Below are 21,353 nucleotides of genomic sequence, written 5' to 3' on the forward strand. Positions count from 1 at the left end.
ATTCTTCTATTTTTTAACCTAACCTACTTTGTCATGCATATGAGTATATGCATCAAATATTTAAAATAAAAATTTTGTAAAACTTTGTCATGACAAAAGATGTACATTGTGAAAAAAAAAATACTAATTCTTCTATTTTTTATTAGTTTTTTTAAAACAAATTAATAAGATATGTAACACAATTGATTTTATCTTTTTATGCATATATTTTTTTAACAAAAATTATAAATAACATGAATGTAAATTCAAATGCTTTTGTGCATGACAAGTGCTTTTAGCCTTTCATACTTGTAAAATAATATAATTTAAACAATAAATTTGTCATTAAAAAAATATTTTTATCAATTTATTTAATGTTTTAACTATTCAATTTGCTATTGATTTTTACAACTCATCAATAATTTTTTTTATTGATTGTTCTGTAATTGATATTTAAATTCAACCATATTTTGTCAAATATGTAACAATTTCTTTATTAACCTAATTGAACTCAGCAATCTAATCCAAATTTAAAAATAAAGAATTAAAATTCAAAACAGTAAATAAAATTTAATTAATATTATATTTTTTGAAAATAAATTACGATATGAATACTACATAAATATTATAAATAGATGAAGCAATTATTTTTTTTTACTAAAATATTCATTAATAGAAACAAAAAGAGATGTCCACGTTATAAGACTACTAAAATTAAATATCTAATTTATTTTAACTTTACAAAGATTTTACAAAATGATTTAACATGTCTTAAACATGGGATAACTACAATTCAGCAAATTTTGTAAACAAAAAATTATAGTAATTCCAGCATACAAATTCAAACTTTTAAATGAAGTTTTAGATTTATTGTTGTAGTCTTTTTGAACTACTTACTATATTGTTTAATTTTATGTTATTGATTGGTATCATATCAATTTCGACGAACTTAACCGACAAAAATTGGTTAGAGATGTTACTTTATATATTCAATGTTTAATTTACAGAAAACATTATTTTTGTGGGGAGTACTTCTAAAATTCATATAAAAATATAATTATTATAAATTAAGAATTCAAACATTAACAAGCCCTTATAGCTCAGTGGTAGAGCGTCAGTCTTGTAAACTGAAGGTCCGTAGTTCGATCCTGCGTGAGGGCATTTTCTCGATTATACCTTGGCTTTTTTCGGTTAGCTTCAATATCCAAAACACATGTAACATATAATATAACTTTAGTAAACATTAGTGGTAAAATCACTTTGTTCTCTAGCAAAATTAACTCAATTTTTCTTTCCATACACATTTTCATCTTCCCCAACAAGTATCTAAACAAATACAAAGAACAAGATCATCTAAGAAATGAAACCAAATTAAAAGTTTCCTCCAAGAAGATATATATGGTTGGTTAGAACTTAGAAGTTATGTTGCAAGAACAACCTCTCTCTAGGAGAAGCAGGTCCAATCTCTTCCTCAAGACTCTTCAAACCATCACCACCAACACCAACAACATTTCCCAAATTCTTATTCACTTCTGCATTATTACTAATGTTATTGTTGTTGTTCTTCCCTCCTTCAACATCAGCATCTGACACTGAAGACTTCCTCCTCTGAGAAGATGTAACACTTGGGAATGTTATCCATGATGGTGCCCTGAACTCAATCCTTTGATCCTCAGTTTCTGCTACCTCAGTGGTCTCAGAAGCTGATCTATTTGATGATCTTTGTGATGATTTCTTGTGCAACCTATTGCTTCCCAAAACAACCTCAGTTGGCAAAATTGGTTGCTCAATGCAAGGACTTCCCATTAGCATTGCTAACCCTCTTTCCAATGCTGTTGTTACTTTGTCCATTGAAGGTCTTTCTTTCCCTCTCATCCTCACACATTTGCATGCCACATTTGCAATCCTTTTCAAGGCCTCAAGATCACTAGGAGGTTTCAAAACTGGGTCTAATATTGCAGCTATGTCACCTATGTTGCACCAATAAGGATATGAGTATTGGATACAAATAAATATGACAACTTTACTAAAGAATATGATGTGGGAACAACAATATGTATATTTTCACAGTATATCCCAACCGACAAGTCAAACATTAATTTGTTGCGTGTCTGCAGCTGACTAATGGGTTGCTGTATATATAAGGTAAAATTTAAATCCTTGACAATTTTTTAAACAAACGAGTGAGCTAACTACTTGACTAACCCAAGTTGGTTCAATATATATTATATATAACAAGTATAAATAAATTTGCAGAGTTAAAATATATCATAACTTACCTGACTTGATCAATGGCACTGCCCATTCAACAATGTTCCCTTCTTCATATTGCATGTCAATGGCTTTTCTACCACTTAGAATCTCCAATAACAGAACACCAAAGCTATATACATCAGATTTTGTGGTGAGGTAGTGAAGCCTATAGTACTCTGGATCAAGATAACCAAGAGTACCAGCTGGTAATTCAGCAAGTGGTGAACCACTGTCTGCAGGGCCTAACAATGACAAGCCAAAATCAGCAACTCTTGCATTGTGTTCTTCATCAATGAGAATGTTTGATGATTTTATGTCTCTGTGAATCACTGGTGGACATGCATATCCATGCAAGTACTCAATTCCTCTTGCTGCTTGGACTGCAATTGTTACTCTCCTTATCCAATCTAGCTGCTCCTTTAACACCTATGTTGCATTAATACGAATACAGGTATTGAATACGATAATTGTTCTAAGAAATTAGAGAGTAAACTACCAATTTAGCTCCACAAAAAAATTGAATGCTGAAAATTTAATTCTCGAAAGAACAGAAGCTTTGGTACACTAGCTTATTTAGTTCTTTTGAAGTTAAATTGTCAGCGTTTAAATCTTTCAAAACTAAACTACTATAGTCTAATTAGTCATGGAAATGTAGCACAAAAAAGTGAAGTATTTGTGTTATTATAGTTTTCAGCACCTTATTTGGTCCATGAAGGTGTTGATGCAAGGAACCATGGGCCATGAACTCATAGACAAGAAGCCTTTCGTTTCCTTCTTCACAATATCCTAATAGGTTCAGCAAATGTGCATGGTTCAACCTTGATAGCAAGTCAAGTTCTGTGTGAAACTCCTTTGAATTCTTCTGCATGTTTGTGGAAACTATGGCCCTCTTAACAGCAACAACAGTGCCATCTTTCAGAACACCCTTGAACACACAAGAGAAGCTTCCTTTCCCAACAATGGATTCTTCTTTAAATCCATTAGTTGCAGTTTCAAGCTCCTCATAGGTGAACATTTGAGCCCTCCTAATCTTGAACTCCTCCAAATTTGTCCTGCTCTTGCTGTTAGAACCACCATTGAGTTTCTTCACCTTTGACCTTACTGAAGAACACTCACAATCTCTTAGCTTGTATCTAACATACAAAACTGAAGTCAACGACACAATACAAACCAAGAACACTGCAAAAGCAATCTCAGCAATAACAACTGGTAACTGCAAAGCCCAAAACTTATCATCATTTTTCTTCTTCTCAGAATTAGAAGATGAGCAATTTGATAAGCACTTAGATGAAAAACATGAAGAACAATTATATTCACATATTCTATCAGAATTCACACCACAAGAACTCTTCTGGTACATCTCAGAAGGACAATCACCACTGCTGCAATGAATGCAAATTCTTGAATCTGTTGACTTGCAAAGACCCTTTTGGAGATCAATCTCATAGAATCCAGGAGGACATGGATTTGACTTGCACATTCCTGGTGAAACAGCCAAAGGTAGTGTTTTTGGAAAACCAACACCCCAGCAAACAGGCATAAGAGATCTTTCAGCAAGAACACCACAAGAGAAGTAATCACCAGCAGCAATCTCAAACACCTTGGTTCCACTTGGTGGTGGTGTGCTTGGTTTGATGATGAATCCCCAACAAATCACTTCCCTATCATAGCTTTTGATTCCACATGCGTGAAACTTTCCTCCAACAACAGATAGCATTGGATCACTTGGTGCCAAATCAACATTACCTTGACCATAACTACCAGCATGTTGTTTCACTGAAACTGAGATTTCTTCTTCTATATCCAAGCTTCTTCCCCAACAAACAGCTCTTGAATTCTTCACACCTTCCAATATTCCACAAACATGGTATCCACCAGCTGAGATTCTCTGGAATCTTTTGTCATCTGGAATCAAAGTAATGACCCTGCTACTAGTCTCATCACCCCAGCAGAACACACTCCTATTCTGAGAGAAAAGGCCACAGTTGAATCCAGAACCTGCTGAAATTGACTGAAACATTCCATCAAACACATAGTTCCTAGTCATGTTGTAACCCCAACAATCAACAAATGAAGTGTTCCTGAATCTTCCAGTTAATGGCTTCCTCAATCCACATACATGGTGATCACCAGCACTGATGTCTATGTATTCAGCTTCCTTGATCATTGGTTGAGGCACCCCCATTTCAATGTAGCCACTGCTACCCCAACAATAGGGTTGGTTTGAATCCATTAAAAGTCCACATATAAAGCCATCACCAGCAGTTAGACCAATGAATGAGAAATGTGATGGTGTTTCATAGATTATGGCTGTGTTGGATCCATAACAGGTAACAGTATGGGACCCATCAAGCTTCAAGCCACAAAAGACTGAACCTTGTTCTCCATAAGATATTGCAATGGAAGACATGGATCCAAGACTTGTAACTTGTGACCACAAGTATGATAGAACCATCACATGAAAAAATAACCACAGTTGCATGTTCAAACCATAGATTAACAAGTCTCTCACTGAGAACCCCATGATGATGCACACCCAATCCAAATATCATATACAATAAAGTCTAGAATCTTCACTGCTCAGCATTGTGAATAAATAAACATAGAACACCACAATGCTATATATTGTTGCCATTACCTCAAACTTCTGTTCCTACAATCTCCATGTCTTTGTATAGCTAGCTAGAAATGCATGAAAACACAATAGCAATGGATCTTCTCATTCTGAAGTTTTCTCTTAACACAAGTTATCATCTTTCTAGCTAGCTATGCATGATGCAACACAAAACAAAACAAATAGCTAAGAAATGTAGTGGATTTTCTTCTGCCCACTTTGTTTCTATGAATGCTTATTAGGGTAAGCAAGTAAAACCTTGCATATTGCTGATGAGTTGGTGAGAAGAAGAAAGATAAACTTGCCATCTCAAAAGCTTACAAGCAACCATAGCTAGAGCTAGCTGCTTCAATGAACTTTGATTTGAACTCATCACTAGATCAACAACTAACTAACTGGTGGAAACTATGCTTTGATGAGTTCTTTGAAGAAAGCTCTATATAGTATATAGTTAATGAAGTGTGAACTCACATTTTTGTTAAGAATAGTCAGAAACCTTTTCTTCAAAATGCAAGTATTTAGCAATTGGCAGTTGAAGTTGAAGTTGATCATCAAAGGGAAGTAGAAGATGGATGGATTGTTGTTGAAGAAGGGTAAAGAGAGTGAGAGAGAGACGGTGGTGCAATAAATGAGAGAAAACTGCTACTTGTGTACGTTATGGGCAAAGTGTTGGTGAACACATTTATTGTCAAACATAAATGCAAAAATGACCTTTTCATGCCCAAAATATAGTGCCATAATACACCACTTACCATTCTCTCTCTCTTTCTTTCTTTCTTTCTATTCATCTACTTATATGGTTTTGGAAAAAACATTGATATATTGTGTTTTAAGGTTATATTTAAAAAGTATAATAATAAAATTTTTTAAAATTGTTGATATATCTAATGTATTAAAAATATAAAAATATTATTTTTTCAATAATTTTTAGTAAAATTTTTTATAGTATTTTTAAAATATGTGTTCAGGATATATATATAAAACTAAAATCATTGAAAAAAATAAAATTTCAGTTAAAAATAATAATTACAAATAGAATTTTTTATTTTCTTATTGTATAAAAGAATTTTAGACAGATAACAAATAATATATTATCGTATCACCAAAAATAAAAAAAATCAAATTCAATACTTCAAAAATCAATCATTTAAACATATAAATCTTATTGAATAACCATGAAATTTTTTTATATTATTAACATATCAAAATTAAATTCATAAAAAATTAAATAAATAATTTTTTTGGTGTCAAATATATATATATATAATAGCACATACAATCTTTTATTTTATTTTATTTTTTCTGTATCAAGTTATTTTAAAATTTAAATATCTGAATATAATGTATTGATATTTCACTATATTAATAAAAAAAATAACAGAATATATATGTGGGTTGGGAATATTTCTATAAAGATGTGTAAAATGTCTTTTTGTAAAGACGTTGATGTATCGTATTATTATTGAACTGGTTATTTTTTAATTTCTTAACAAATTAGAATAAAATCGATTTTTTTACAACAATAACAATAAATCTAATTTTTTTAGGGATCTAATTATATTTTTAAATTTTCAAGAATTTAAATGTCCGTAAAATAAAAAGTCAGGAATATATTTATCATTTTATAAAAAAATTTAAAGATATTTCGATTTAAATTATGTAATTTGATCGAATTAAACCAAGTCTAATAATTATAATGCAGATATTTAGGTTTATTATTGTTGTTATAATAAACTCATTTTATTCTAATTTATTAAAATATAAATTATTAATCGATTTAATAAAGATATATAATAATAATATGATACATATAAACATTTAAAAAAAAAAGATATTTTTAATGTTTTTATTAAAGTAGTTTCTATGTGGGTTTAGCTTGGTACAATAATATATACCAAACCTCACACCTCAAGACTCAACGTATTTGATATGTGTCCCTACTACATTTAAATTCTTTCATGTACCGGCTCCCTCTATGGTTACCATCTCCACTCTCACCAAGTGACAAGTGTATCATCACTTATTTTTTCATTCATTTCCTGCTTTTTTTTTCCTCCACTCTTTTTGCTTTGGTGTATGGACTGGTTAATGAATCTTCTCTGAGCATGTCCTTTTTATGCCCTTAATGGATGCTATTAAACTTTAGCTTAGAGGTAATAATGTTATTGTAAATTACTTTCTATAACTCATAAAGACTGACTTACACTTACAATATTTCTTCTTTTTTTTTTGTTTCTTTTTGGTATTTTTTCATTATTTATTGGTAAAATTATTTCTTCTTTAATACTACATTTTACACTGTTTTTTTTTTTAAGAAAAAAGATAAATTAAGCCAAGGTAGGTACCATGACAATGAAATAATGAGTTAGTTAGGGCATGGCGCGTCCAAAACTAGGGATTAGGGAATTATAAACTGCCCATAAATGACAAATCACTGCAAAAAGAAAAAGAAAAAGAAAAGGGACCGCAATTAAAACTAAATTTAATGTCTCTTAATTATCAATGATAAAATTTTATATTGACATCTACATTGTTAGGAGGGTACATAATGCGAGTGAAATTGAATTTGTTTTGATCTAAATTTAGTCTTAAATCATTATTAGATTTATGTTATTACTTATTATTAGGTGTATATTTTTTTTTTCTTTTAACTTCTGATTAATAAAAAAATGTGTCATTTTTATGTTTTTTTAAATAATTTTACTATAATTTTATTTTATAATATTTTATTTTATCTTCAATTTATATATATTGTCTTTCTTTTGTAATTCACAATTAATATATATATATATATATATATATATATATATATATATTGTTTGTGTATGTAGTTTATATGTTAATATTTTTATTGATTCTCTTTATTTTATTTTATTTTTTGTATGTCTCTTTGTTGCTTTTTATTTTAGTTATATATATTCATTGATTTCTCTGTATTGATGTTCTTTTTATTTAAAATATTGTGATAGTTTAGAGTGTATGTTGTGACCCATGTGATATTCATTAATTTGATGTATCTTTTTAGATGGTTTATGTTATAATGTATTTAAGGAGTTGACTTAAAATTATAATATGATATATAAATTTATAATATGATTTAAAGTATGCTAAAATATTAGGACATTATCATATATATATATATATATATATATATATATATTTTATTAGTCCGTTAGATTCAACTATATAGGATCTTGAAAATTATGCAATTATGTAATTAATTATTTTTTTATAATTATTGAATTGATCATTTACATTAGTGAGACTATTTTTAATATTAATATTTATAAGTATGCTATTATTTATATAATTGATTGAATCATCTTATTTGTTTAAATTTAATTCTATTGAATTAATTATTCAAGGTGTCATTACTATTTTTATTTTTAAATTTTTTTAATATTATTTAACATTAACATAATAACAATTAAAAAAAGTAAGACGGAACAAAATTACAATGACGATAAGATTGAAATACCTATGATAAAATTATATTGATAATATACACTTGGGTATTACTAACAACTATGTTAGTAATTACTTAACATAAATAATAAAATAAGTTAGTTATAGGGTATTATTTTATTTAAATTATTAATAATTAAAAGAATAAAATGTCAGTAATTATTTTTAAAATAGACATTAAATTTAATTTTATGATACTAATTTATTTAAATTGTTAATAAAATTTATAATTTTCAGATTTATATCTACTCAATTTATATATTTTATTTTATTGGACTTTAACAAAAAATTGAGACTTGTATTTTTAATTATTTATTTAAAAAGTATAATGAAACGAGTTATATCAATTATAATGAATTATCGATAATTGATATCAATAAATTGATTGTATTAATTTATAAGATGAATAATGTGTAATGAATGTTATGAAATTAATTATGATAAATTAATAATTAATAAATAAAAAATTAAAAGAGACTTTTTTTATTGTTTTTTAATGAATATATATTTTTATAATTTTATTCTCTCTTTATCTCTTCCGTTCACATTTATTTCTTTTAATTTATTTATCTAAGTAAATTATATTAATTATTTATATCAACTAATTAAGTACTTTTTATTGAATTATTATAACTGTGTCTTTAGACCATAAATTAAAAATATTATAAAAAATATTTTATAAAAGTTGTTGAAAAATAAATATTTTTAAAATGTGTCTTTAAGACACAAATTAACTAAATTATTTTTCAATTTAATGTGTTTGATTTATTCAATATAATTGTATTAATTATAACTAATCAATTATGTAATTTTATTTGATTAGAATAAATATTTCATCATTTAATATTTTATTTGATTCATTAAATTACATTAATCATAACTTTGAATATTTAATTTAATTAGAGTAAATATCAAATTATTTTAAATTTTGTTTGATTCATTAAATCAAATTAATTATAACTAATTTATTATTTAATATGATCAAGATAAATATTAAATTATTTAATAAATAATATATAAATCAATGAAATAAATGAACTCAATTAATTCAAAGTATTATCTTATTATTTTATGTATCTCTTTTCTCCCTCTTTATTTTGTACTTGAGATAAAATATTTGTAATTTTTTATTTTTGCTTTTTATCTTGATTTTGCTAATATTTTTCTATGATTTTGATTTATATTAATTCTTTTTTTATTTATTTTGATTAATAATTCTTAAGGGTATTATTATTTTATTTAAAGATAATTTAAATTTTTTGTAATATTTTTATAAAAGTTGATTAATAGATTCTTTTTAAAATATTTTTTTGAAATTTTTTTAATAAGATCGTATTTTGATTTTTCTCTTTCATTCTTTGTATTAATTAATTATATTAATCTTTTATTACAATACATTTTTATCTACTCGACACATTATCTTTTCTATCTTTTTTACTTTTTTTAATTACTCTTTTTACTTTATTTTTAATTGTTTATTTTATTTTTACTTCTCATATATAGATTTATTATAATTTATCACAGGTTCTTTTTTAATTTAAGTAATTTTTTAGATTATATTTTATCATTGATGCTTTTATTTTGTTTAGTGTTTTTTTTAGCCTGTGTTTAATATAATAATCTGTAAATATCTATTCTATTATGTAAAATTTAAATTTATACACTTAATGATAAAATTGTCGTAACATGTTTCTAATGATATTTTTCGATTTATTTCTTTTAACTCATTAAATTTATTTTATTATAATAAATTAATTATATCAACTAATTGATTTGATTAATTATTTAAATATCATACAATTTATTATAATTTTTATCAATCAATTAATTGTAATTCAAATTGAATGATTATTTTGTTACAAAATTATTATTTCCTAATCTATTTATAGGCAATACATAAATTAATTATAATCGTAAATTAAGTTATTTTACATTAAATGACTTATATAATGTTCATCTCATTTGTTATCATAAATGCTGAATTAAATAAGTTATTATTACTTTTGATTTAGAATTAAATGAGAATAAAATCAGAGATATCATTTTATTTGGTCTTTCGGATTTAATGGGTGTCACACTCAAATATAAATAGTGACTTCCGAATTTTAGTCTCCAACACATCAAAGCCATCTCCGTAACTCTTTGTCCATAGAAGGAATTTCGATTTAACTCTATCAGGATACAGAAGGTTTTCAAAGAACAAAGGAATGGTATGAATTTGCACGAATTATAAAGGTTCGAACTTACGACGTTGTTTCAGTTCGTTGTCATTGCGAGAATAACTATAATCTATATATGTCTAAGGACTAGAATAGATTAATATTATTGAAGTAATTTATTTCTAATATTGGTATTTGATTAAATTAGTTTTAGAGAAATTTAAATTGTTGACTCAATTTATAAATTACGACTATATTCTTTTTGAATGTATTATTTTTATATTTTATAATATAATTTTTTTTCTAATTTTTAAGTTTATTTTATTTTTTAGATATATATATCATTTTTTCATTTTATATTTCAGATTAGTAATGTAATTATTAAAAAAATATATTTAAAAAAAAGAAAAAAAATATTAAAACATCACTATTTCAAAAAAAAGAAAGATACGTGAAAAAAAAGGAAAATGAAAAATTAAAATTATCACCATTAGAAAAAAAATTATTAATATGCATATGAATGGAGTCGGAATTGAGGAATATATATAGATATAAAAAATAAAAAAGTATTGCACGATTGTAGAATAAAAAATAATCATATATATAAAATAAAATAATTATAACAAAAAATAATTAATGTGATTTAGATGTTTTTAATAACCGTTAACATAGAGTTTAACAAAATATAATTCACATATTTTTTTATTTATGTATATGTATAGAATTATTCATGTATATGTATATATTAAGAAAAACTACCGTAATATATATATATTACATATATATAGAATTATTTAACAAAATAAATATATAAGGTTATGGAAAGTTCTATCTAAATTTAACAAGAACAGGAAGACTTACATAGAAATGGTTCTCATGAAGGTAAGTTTATCATTTTTCATGATTCTTTTAAGTGATGTTATGTTTATTTTATAAATATTTTTGTTCATATTTTAATGTTTTTAATAACCAATAGCACAGAGTTTAATAAAATATAATTCATATATTTTTTTATTTATGTATATGTATAGAATTATTTATGTAGATGTATATATATTAAGAAAACTACCGTAATATATATATATATATATATATATATATATATATATATATATATATATATGTGATAAGGTAAGTTGATTATTTTTCATTATTCTTTCAAGTGATGCTAGGTCCAATTTATAAATATTTTTTGTTCATATTTTAAGTTTATTTGATAAGCAATTCCTTGCACGCGCAAATCAAAGACAATGCGATTTTATAGATTTATAAGTGCTAATAGCCTTTATATTTAATTTGTTTTAGTGTGATAATTACCAATATATTTATTGGTGGATTTAACTATTACTATATTATTTATGATCATATTCAATATATATGTCTGATTTATTGAAGAAAGTAGATTATTAAAACCGATTAATAACTATTTTAAAGTTAATCCAATTAATACTAAATTAAAAAAAAGACAAACAATACATAACATGTTACTTTTTTATTAATCAAATTATTATAGTTTAAATTAATTAAAAAAATAATTTAAAATTATAATTTCAATCTTATCACGTGCATGGCACGGGTAATTATACTTGTTATTAGATTTATTTTTGAGATTCTTATTCGACTCTAAATTCGATGAAAATACATTGTTTTCGGATCACACTAAAACCAGGTTTAGACCGGTAAAGTTTGGATTTCAATAAACTTTATGTTAAATAATTATGATGCACTTATTTATAAAGAAGAAAAAAACATATTTGTTACCGTAAAGTTGATATTTATATTTGAACTTGAATTTCCCTATAAATTCTAATTTCATGTTTCTTTGATTTATTTTCTAATTCAATAAAGTGTGACTAAAAACAAAATAATAAACTTATAATTAATGTAACATAATATTAGAATTAATTTAAAACATATATATATTAGTCTTTTTAGGATATACATGGATCGAATGAAGTCGAGTTTGCTTTGACTTGAATTCGACCCTAAATAATGACTTGGACTATTTTTGAGATCTTTACCCGATCTTAAACCAAATACAATCATGCTAAATTAGCTCCCAAAATATTTAAATCCAGAGCAGATGTTTGGCACAGATGAGTCATATGCACCCCTATACATTGTAATGTTAATCTAAATTTCTTTTGAATTTTGTTAACAAATTCCCTTAAAAATACAAAAGTAAAACTTTTTTTTATAGAACAAAAATAATTTAAAAATTTGAACAATATTAATTATTTACTCTTAGCATATTTGTTAGAAAATCTGAATTTTTGTATACAAAAATATTAATTTATAATGACTATGTATAAAAATTTAACTCGAAAAATTACTAATTAACATGTTTTACACACAATTGGAACCCCCTAATGCAGATCTATAGTAAAACCCTTCACAATAAGATTTCAATTGTGTTTTGTGTCTTTTATCAAAGACTGATAAAAGACCCACTTATCTGAACAGTTTACAAACTTCAGGTTGCGCCCTTAAATTGAGACACTAATTAAGGAAAATCACTATTCAAACTTGGTGGGGACGTTAACCAGTTAAACTTGCAAATTGGGCTACCTAATCCTCAAGCTTAAATTATCATGTCTGCATCATTGGATGGTTGGTGGCCATTAATTAATTAATACTATCAATATTCATTAGGAGTGTTTATGGTCCGGCTCAACTCGAAGATTTGGTCCGATCCCAAATTTTTTAGGGACTAATTTGGTGTGATTTTATTAGGTCTAGGGTCAGGTAAGGGTCTAAAAAATAGATTATGTTATTATTTCGGGTCGAATCAGGGCCATAGCTCGGGTCATCTGAATTTCGAACTCGATCCGGTGACCCGGTCATTATACACAATTAATATTTTGTGTTATTAGTGATAAATGATGGCTATTCTTATGTGGAATTTAAGTATTGTAAATCTTAATATTTGTGTTATTAATCATTATAAGATTATAAGTTAATGTTTTATGTTTAAAATACATAAGACTTTAGACTAAGCATAATATTATATTATTTGTATTGATTTAAATATTTGGTGTTATTAAATAATATTAGTATTGATTTTAGTTATACTTTAATTTTAAGAAAAGGTTGGTTCTTGTTATATTTTTCTATGTGAATTTTACCATGTCAAATAATATTTAGAATCTTGGAAATTTAGATATTTTTACATGCTAACTTACAAAAAGGTAATATTAACGGTCCGATTTTTACCCAGCATAATCGTGACCCGAAAATGTATAAGTTTCATCGGCTCTAGGGCCAGATTCAAGTCTAACAAATAGGCTCAGTATATATTTTGAGCCGAATCTAAATCACATCAAATCCGATATATATTTTAAATTAGGTCTAAATCACATCAAATCCAATTTCACCCGACCCATAAACACCCATAATATCCATATTCCACCGTCATAGATTTGCTGTATCATTAAAATGAATAATCAGATTTCAATAATATGGTCTTTCCGACAATTCGCATAAAAATTAATTTTTGATGAGCGCTGTCTCAAAGAGTTTATTTATTTTTTATAGTCAACACAAACTAAAAAAAATGAGATAATGGATTATGCAATAAAGTTGCCACTAAATCTCGTGATATTCACGTGATGATCCACAAAATCACATGTTCTTTCTTTCTTGTGCAAGTTCAATTATATTGATGATTTGGTGAGTTGTGCTAGTTCATCCAGGTAACTTATTTTACACATAATTTTTTTCCATAATTTAATTAATTTTTTCCCCCTTCTTTTTATCCTCATTCCAAATTCACTCTAAGATTAGATCAAAATCAAAGTTATATAATCAAGATGAAGAATAAAAATGCATGGGTCTTATATGCTCAGCAACATAACTACATATAAGCTGTTTAACAAGAACATATTTAAAAGATAAGAAGGGTGCACTTTCCACAAGAACAGAGAAGAAAGATATACATGTAATAGCTGCAACTACGGACAACTGCATCCAAACTATAGGTAAAAAGACAATCCTATCCTGCATGTGTTCACAAAATTAAATATGCCAGATCAAAGCTTGGCAAGTCCAATGATGAATAATCAGATACATATAAATATACAACAAGCAATAGTGTCACAAAGGAAAAACATTAAAAAAGATGCAATAGTTGTTTTTCTAAATACCAAAAATAGAAAGACCTATATGGCTCACTTTCTAACTGTTTAATTGGAATTTACCCAAAATAGCTACCTCGCATTCTTATTTTTCTGTGATTCTAAGTTTCTAACTCTTCCAAAAGAATGAAGCAACCTGCAGCCAATTAACATCATTAATAGCATAATCTTACATTTCAATTGATGTAACTTTACTTATTAGAGCTAGATGGCCTCAGAAGATAATCTTGATGTAGAGAAGCAGAAAGAAATTATTGGCATTGAAGATTTTTGCTTATTTCTAATTTCTGATATGCTTCAAAAGATTTATCACATCTAAGACCACTTTTAAAGTGATTCTTTACCAAGTTATTGATTTAGAAGACAAAACAAGTAAAGTAATTGATTGTGATTCAAGAGACAGTAAAATTTTGATTTATCCAATATTCAATTTCATGAAACTAGAATATAGGAGAATAAGAGGATGCTCTTACCTACTAAATTTCATTCATCCACTTTCAAACCGTGGATGATAATTTCATTGGAAGATCTGTAACTAATGCCTCCAAGTGGCACCCAAAGCACTTCAGGAATTCACTGGATACGAAAAAAAAAACAGAAAGCATAAGAATGTAATCATCAACTCGTACACGTAAATCCATTTTCTTTTTGCCATGCAAGTATATTTACAGTCAGAAGAATGTCAAAGAACCTTCGACATTCGTCGCATGGATCTTCTAGGCAGGATTCTTGCAACAGTATTCTTCATGCTCCTTAAAATTCTTGTAACAGGTGTGCCACTTGAGGCTTGAATTTCAGAGTCACGTTTTCTCTTTTTGCAAAGCTTCATTTTAGAACCCTGATCATCATAACCTTGGCCAGATTTCTGAACTCGATCATCTAACTGGGAGCATCTGAAAGCACAGTATCAATATGCTCAATTGCATGAAAGCTTTTAAAAGCACCAAAAAAGTTTCAGAAAGAAGAGTAATTACTCTGAACTCTCCCTGCCATCCACACTCATCCCCACCTGCAAACACAATGGTTATTTATCATACTACACATAAGTAATACACACTCAAAAACAAGTCAAGAAGCTTGTAAAGGATCATCAAAACTGTCTAGGTTTCCAATACAAGTAAATTCATATTTTGGCAGATACCTTGTTAAAGGTGTATTTCTGTGCAAATAATTATAATCCTAGGCAGAACATCGAGCAAACATGGAAATTTTTATTAAAGCTAATTAGCTACAGCACAATAGCCATCAAAATATATTTTATGTGGTAATACCAAAAGAAAGAATTCCTAAGTTGAACTAATCCAGCCACAACAAACCTAATATACCATATCGACCCCAAAAAAAGAAAATCATACGAGAATACACACCCTCCCATGAAGGCTAGAGAAAGCACTATACCCATTCTTCAGTTAGTGCTGCGAAATTGTTCCCATCAATAGCTGGGCCACATTGTTCTGTATCTGAAGTATTCTTTGGTTCACTTAAATCCAGGGATCCATCATTTTCACAGAGTGAAACTGAAGGATATTTATGACAACTTGCAGCTTCTGAAATTTGTAGCTCCATAGAACTGCTTAATGAAGCACCTGGACACACCACCCCTGGGTTCACACAGCAAGAATCATTTAGCAGATCACAATCTTGAAAACATTCATCGTCAGGCTTTGAAGATTGATATGCCAGTGTCCCCAGATCTGACAGTGAGTTGCCAACAGAATCACAAAGTGACTTGAAAGGAGTACCAGTAGCATCCGAATAAAAGAAGGCCTTAGACGCATCTTTAGCACAAGATTCAGCACCAAAAATAAAATTGCTAGGTACACCATAACTTTCTTCAGCTGAGAGAGTGGACTGATCTTGCATTAAGTTATTTACTACATTAACATCTGGTTCAGCTAAGGCAGAGCATTGATTTACCTCCTTTGAATTAGCTGCTGCTTTCACATTCATGCTGCATGGAGTTACTGAATCCGATATTAATGGGCTTTTAACTTCATTCCGTTGGTCTAACTTTACAACACTATCTTTTGTGAATTTCAAGCTTGAGGAAGATTTAGCCAGTCCATTATGAGCATCAATTTGGACAGGATTTGCATCCCACAAGGAACATCTTTCTTGTGTAGCGCTCCCTCCTAAGCAAGCAAGATCCTGCCGGAGACTCCAGGACTTGTTTCCGTACATAGTCTCACGTACTTGTACCTCATTTCGAAATCTGTTAGTCCAATCTGATGGGGATGAATTTAAATCAACGTGAAGATTAATTCCCTTGTCTGACCAAACACAGAACTCAAAAGAAGAGGGAGTAACTTCAGTAGCTTCTTTTATTAAAGAAGCAAAATCTTTGTCTACATAAGGTGCACCTGCTTCTACAGTTCCACGATTGTTTTGATGAAAGTTCTGCACTAAGCTCTCTCCCATTTTACCTGGGCGAAAATCAAATCTTTTCCCTAGCTATATATTACTATTCTGCAGAGATGTTTGATATATTCTATAGCAAAACTTCCTCCTGCATTTGCTAAAATGATTACATAAGAGATGCTCCAAAGGATTGTACAAAGAAAATATAAAATGCAATTAAAGATGACACAACTCTACCACATCATCCACCCTGAAATGGGAAAATATGCAATCTATATTCATCCTAAACTCAAGCATGATTTTCAGCTTCCAAACGGTTAAGTACAAAATTAAATAAGACTAAAAGACTGTCATCTCATAAGACTGTCCTGCTGTATAATTCATACATTGTAATTGCAATAAATCTACCATCCCTTCAAATGCTCTAAAGGAATTCTAGGAAACTTGTCACCCTCACCGAACCTTCAAATTCACTCGTAATTCATTATACCCTTTCCCGGTCCTAACAACCCCATCTCATACTTACGATAGCCAATAATTCCTACTAACATTATCACAACACAGCAGCAACATACACACAAACACGTTATAGACATTGACATAGCTCCTAGAACACTAACACACTGCAATTGCAAATTCCCCCCTTTTTTTTCCAGTTCTGTTTTTTACTGTGTCTTAAATTGTTACTACGAAAAAGTAAAAACTAAGATACATCCAAGTACACCTGCCAAATCAGATTTTCCTCTTAAAGAAGAGAAATGAAAACATAAGAACACCGTGTGTTCAAATCTATCTTACGAAATCTGAAAACAACAAAAGCATAGAACAAAAAAATGCAGCAACGAGAAGCAATACCTGATTGGAAACCTTACTGAAAATGTGAGCAGAAAACAGCAACATAAAATAAGGAAGAAAGCGGAAAAAAATTGAGGAGCTTTAGGATCTTCAAGCTTAGCTTAGGGAGAGAGAGAGAGAGAGAGAGAGAGTTGACGCAAGGAATGGAGCGAAGGAGCCGAAGAAGGTTCCAAGTTCAAATCTGAGAGGGTAGTAGTGGTACTTTCGTAAATAATGGTGTATTTTGGGGCGTTTCTGAGTTTGAATGGTTGCGTTCCTGTGCGGACAGACCTACTGAAAGCAGCATGGCTTTACGATGGGTACGGCTCTGGCAACGGGACACGTGTCACAGGTCAAGGGTACGCATGAAACGAATGGATAAGGCTACGTAGTTTCCCAAGTCAAGCGTGTTCCCATGCAAAACGAATTGTGTTCCACTTTTTGTCTTTTACTCTTTTTTTGGGAATTTGGAGTTGGATAATGCATTCTGCTTCTGCTCTTCAAATGTTTGAATTTCGAACACCAGCTACCTTATCCCGTTTTGGTATCTAGAAATTTCCCCGTCATAAATAAATCAAAATGTCCAGAAATGCTTTTAAGTATAATTTGCTTAAACAATTTCCTTTTTCATTTTCAATTAACAGAAGGGTTTATTGTTAGAAAAAGGTAAAGAAAAAATAAGAAAATGTTTCTTCAGATTCTAGAATTTAGAATTTGAAAATGCCTTAAGTATCAAGTAACAACCAGACGCTTTGGCCGAGTGGTTAAGGCGTGTGCCTGCTAAGTACATGGGGTTTCCCCGCGAGAGTTCGAATCTCTCAGGCGTCGTTCATTTTTTCTATTAATTTATACTTTCGAATAAAAAATAATTTTAACAAATATAAAGCTCAATTTATAATGTGCATCAACCTATCAACGCGTCTTTGAAGAAAAGTTGTGTTCAAGTTACGTCCCAATAACTTTAAATGCTAACCAATTTCAATTAAGAAACCAAAGACGCGTAAAAGTAAAAACTAAAAAGTGACTCAAAATAAAATGCAGCTCTCCATAACTCTGATCCCACTACTTTGCCCCTTAATCTAGAATAATAATGGTTTCTAAATATCAATACATATATTAGATATTTAAAAAACATGGTTATTTACGTTTATGTTCATGTACCATGGTTGTCAACTTGTCGAAAATATTTATTTATTTAAGCCACAAATATAGTTTTGGTTTCTTATTCACCACGAATAATTGCATACGTGAGACGTGACAAAATACAATAAAGTAGTTATTTAGTAGTTTCTTTCAATTCCTCTAATATATCATCAAATAAATCACCCTTCCCAAATTTAGAAGAAACGAAGAATAAACACCTCAAATTCCCTATCCCTAGTAGTGATCTTCTTGAATGCCAATTGCCAAATATTTTGCTCCCTATTTTCCTTCTTTATTTTTAGTTCACAACCTCCTAAAATCTCAATTCATATCCTCTCTTTCAATTTGGTACCAAAACAAATTAGGTCTCCTCCTCCGTCGCCTCCTCCTCCGTCTTCCTCCTTCCTCTCCTTCGTCGTCAACTTGACAAATTACTCCTTTAGGAAGTAACAAAATAATAACATTCATAAAATTATGGATTCGGCCGAACTCCAGCGCGTTTTTCAAATGTTTGACCGCAATGGAGACGGCCGAATCTCGAAAAAGGAACTCAACGATTCTTTGGAAAAGCTTGGGATCTATATCCCGGACAAAGAGCTTGACCAAATGATCGAAAAAATCGACGTTAATGGAGACGGTTGGGTGGACATGGAAGAGTTTGGCGAACTCTACATGTCTATAATGGACGAACGCGAGGAGCGCGACGAGGAGGAAGACATGAAGGAAGCCTTCAACGTATTCGATCAGAACGGAGACGGTTACATCACGGTGGAGGAGCTTAGATCGGTACTTTCTTCCTTGGGGCTGAAGCAAGGGAGGACGGTGGAGGAGTGCCGGAAGATGATAATGAAGGTGGACCGCGACGGCGACGGCATGGTTGATTACAAAGAATTCAAGCAGATGATGAAAGGAGGAGGATTCAGTGCTCTTGGTTCAGATTAAATTAAATTTCTTTTCCAATTTTCGTCGTTAATTATAATTAATTAGCCTCTTAATCTCTCTTTGCTACCTTCTTTCTCTCTAATTTCTCTGTAGACTCTATATATAATGCATGTAGTTTAATTTTGTATTGGCATGCATGCACATAAATACATACATTTGGGTTTTCAGAATTCAAGTCGTAATTAATTGTGTTTCCAAAACTCAAACCCCATCATCCCTTGTAAATAATAAATTTTATGTTATCTTAGGTTATATATATTATACACGTGTGTATGTTAAAGAGATTTTTTTTTTGTTGTGACTGTATGTGAAAGAGATTTGATATGATATGATATAATCTATACTTATTTGTGGTATTTTTAATCTTTCCTTAACTATGCTACGTGTACATATATCAAAATTAATAATTAAAATTAATTATTAGTATAAAATATATATTAAAATATAAATAGTTAAATACATATTAAAAATAAATTAAATAATAAATATATTTATTATATACAAATATATTAGTAGCTAATTTTAGTGATTAATTTTGATGTATAAATAATATTTTTGTTTTAATTAAATTGTTTTGTTTGATATCAAATATAAGATTTTGTTAGTAAATATGGTTGAAAAAATGAAAAGGTAAAAATTAAAAATATCTCAATTTCCCTTTATTAATACACTCATCATGAGATAACGACCTTTGATGCTCTTTCTTTTTTTTAGTACATATATTTCTTTTAGAAAAATTATTTTCTTTTTCTAAATTTATTTCTAGGTCTAATGCTAATTACACTCAATTATATTGTCCACAAATTTAAAATTCAACAAATATATAGCTCTAATTAAACAATGTAAATTTTAAGTTATTCTACATAATTATTAAACTAAAAGAATTAAAATCAATATTAATATTTAAAGTACACAATAATCATATATCATATTTTTTATTCTATATCAAAAATAAACTATATATACGAATTATATGTATATAATGCTGACATAATGAAAGCTAAGAGGATCGAAACGATTCTAATACCATTTATTTACATTATTGAAAATATTGCTAAAGTATTTTTATAAGAAAATTTTATTGAAAACGTGATAAAACATAAAAAAGAATTTTTGTTTTTAGTTTTAGCTCTACAATATAAAAGAAATAGAAAATTACCATCTAAAATGTATTTGAATTTTAAACGAATCAGTACTCTTAGTTTATAAATTTATTTTTATTATCAATAAATTCCAAAAATTTTAGGGGTATATATATATATATATATATATATATATATATATATATATATATATATATATATATATAATACGGGTTATTAATTTTGTTGATAATAAAATAATGTCTATTCATACATTTTCAGCAAGAACACATATGATAATTGATAAAACTAAGCATGTGATTAAGGACATATGCTCAGTAAGTAAAGTCAAATCATGTTTGAATCCCTCGATAAGGTTTTATATTAACAT

The 21,353-nt window shown here is 28.4% G+C and overlaps 3 protein-coding genes and 2 non-coding genes across 7 annotated transcripts; 3 read left to right on the forward strand and 2 right to left on the reverse strand.

Moving 5' to 3' along the window:
* The first annotated feature begins 1,068 nt into the window (after window positions 1-1,068).
* Window positions 1,069-1,140, forward strand: TRNAT-UGU (transfer RNA threonine (anticodon UGU)). The gene has a single exon. It is a non-coding gene; the product is annotated as a tRNA-Thr (tRNA).
* A 62-nt stretch (window positions 1,141-1,202) lies between these two features.
* Window positions 1,203-5,472, reverse strand: LOC112788876 (serine/threonine-protein kinase-like protein ACR4). Of its 2 annotated transcripts, none has more exons than XM_025830538.3 (3): window positions 2,930-5,472; window positions 2,259-2,658; window positions 1,203-1,949 (listed from the first exon to the last, which is right to left on the reverse strand). In XM_025830538.3, exons 1-3 carry the CDS (start codon window positions 4,754-4,756, stop codon window positions 1,393-1,395), a joined length of 2,784 nt encoding a protein of 927 aa, XP_025686323.1. In that variant the 5' UTR covers window positions 4,757-5,472; the 3' UTR covers window positions 1,203-1,392. The 2 variants fall into 2 exon arrangements, with proteins under 2 accessions (XP_025686323.1, XP_025686324.2); XM_025830539.3 differs by having other exon boundaries at window positions 2,259-2,643; window positions 2,930-5,435.
* An 8,880-nt stretch (window positions 5,473-14,352) lies between these two features.
* On the reverse strand, window positions 14,353-18,638 carry LOC112788877 (uncharacterized). 2 transcript variants are annotated; one of them, XM_025830541.3, is made up of 6 exons: window positions 17,817-18,638; window positions 16,002-17,109; window positions 15,578-15,612; window positions 15,295-15,496; window positions 15,077-15,179; window positions 14,353-14,739 (listed from the first exon to the last, which is right to left on the reverse strand). In XM_025830541.3, exons 2-5 carry the CDS (start codon window positions 17,019-17,021, stop codon window positions 15,177-15,179), a joined length of 1,260 nt encoding a protein of 419 aa, XP_025686326.1. In that variant the 5' UTR covers window positions 17,022-17,109; window positions 17,817-18,638; the 3' UTR covers window positions 14,353-14,739; window positions 15,077-15,176. The 2 variants fall into 2 exon arrangements, with proteins under 2 accessions (XP_025686326.1, XP_072088335.1); XM_072232234.1 differs by having other exon boundaries at window positions 16,002-18,066.
* Window positions 18,542-18,623, forward strand: TRNAS-GCU (transfer RNA serine (anticodon GCU)). The gene has a single exon. It is a non-coding gene; the product is annotated as a tRNA-Ser (tRNA).
* Window positions 18,639-18,865: 227 nt separating the features above from the next.
* On the forward strand, window positions 18,866-20,050 carry LOC112788878 (calmodulin-like protein 3). Its single transcript, XM_025830542.3, has one exon. The coding sequence runs from the start codon at window positions 19,413-19,415 to the stop codon at window positions 19,878-19,880; it is 468 nt and encodes a 155-aa protein (XP_025686327.1). The 5' UTR covers window positions 18,866-19,412; the 3' UTR covers window positions 19,881-20,050.
* Window positions 20,051-21,353: the final 1,303 nt, after the last annotated feature.

Source organism: Arachis hypogaea, chromosome 3 (genome assembly GCF_003086295.3).
Source record: "Arachis hypogaea cultivar Tifrunner chromosome 3, arahy.Tifrunner.gnm2.J5K5, whole genome shotgun sequence".
Classification (NCBI taxonomy): domain Eukaryota; kingdom Viridiplantae; phylum Streptophyta; class Magnoliopsida; order Fabales; family Fabaceae; genus Arachis; species Arachis hypogaea.

Excerpts from the sequence above, each read along its gene's own strand:
- LOC112788876 (XM_025830538.3), bottom strand. The coding sequence starts at position 4,756 with ATGGGGTTCTCAGTGAGAGACTTGTTAATCTATGGTTTGAACATGCAA. Across the intron at positions 2,659-2,929 it reads ACCTTCATGGACCAAATAAG|GTGTTAAAGGAGCAGCTAGA; the intron begins GTGCTGAAAACT and ends AATGCAACATAG. Across the intron at positions 1,950-2,258 it reads AGTGCCATTGATCAAGTCAG|GTGACATAGCTGCAATATTA; the intron begins GTAAGTTATGAT and ends GGTGCAACATAG.
- LOC112788877 (XM_025830541.3), bottom strand. The coding sequence starts at position 17,021 with ATGGGAGAGAGCTTAGTGCAGAACTTTCATCAAAACAATCGTGGAACT. Across the intron at positions 15,613-16,001 it reads CAGCACTAACTGAAGAATGG|GTGGGGATGAGTGTGGATGG; the intron begins GTATAGTGCTTT and ends TTGTGTTTGCAG. Across the intron at positions 15,497-15,577 it reads GATGGCAGGGAGAGTTCAGA|ATGCTCCCAGTTAGATGATC; the intron begins GTAATTACTCTT and ends CTGTGCTTTCAG.
- LOC112788878 (XM_025830542.3), top strand. The coding sequence starts at position 19,413 with ATGGATTCGGCCGAACTCCAGCGCGTTTTTCAAATGTTTGACCGCAAT.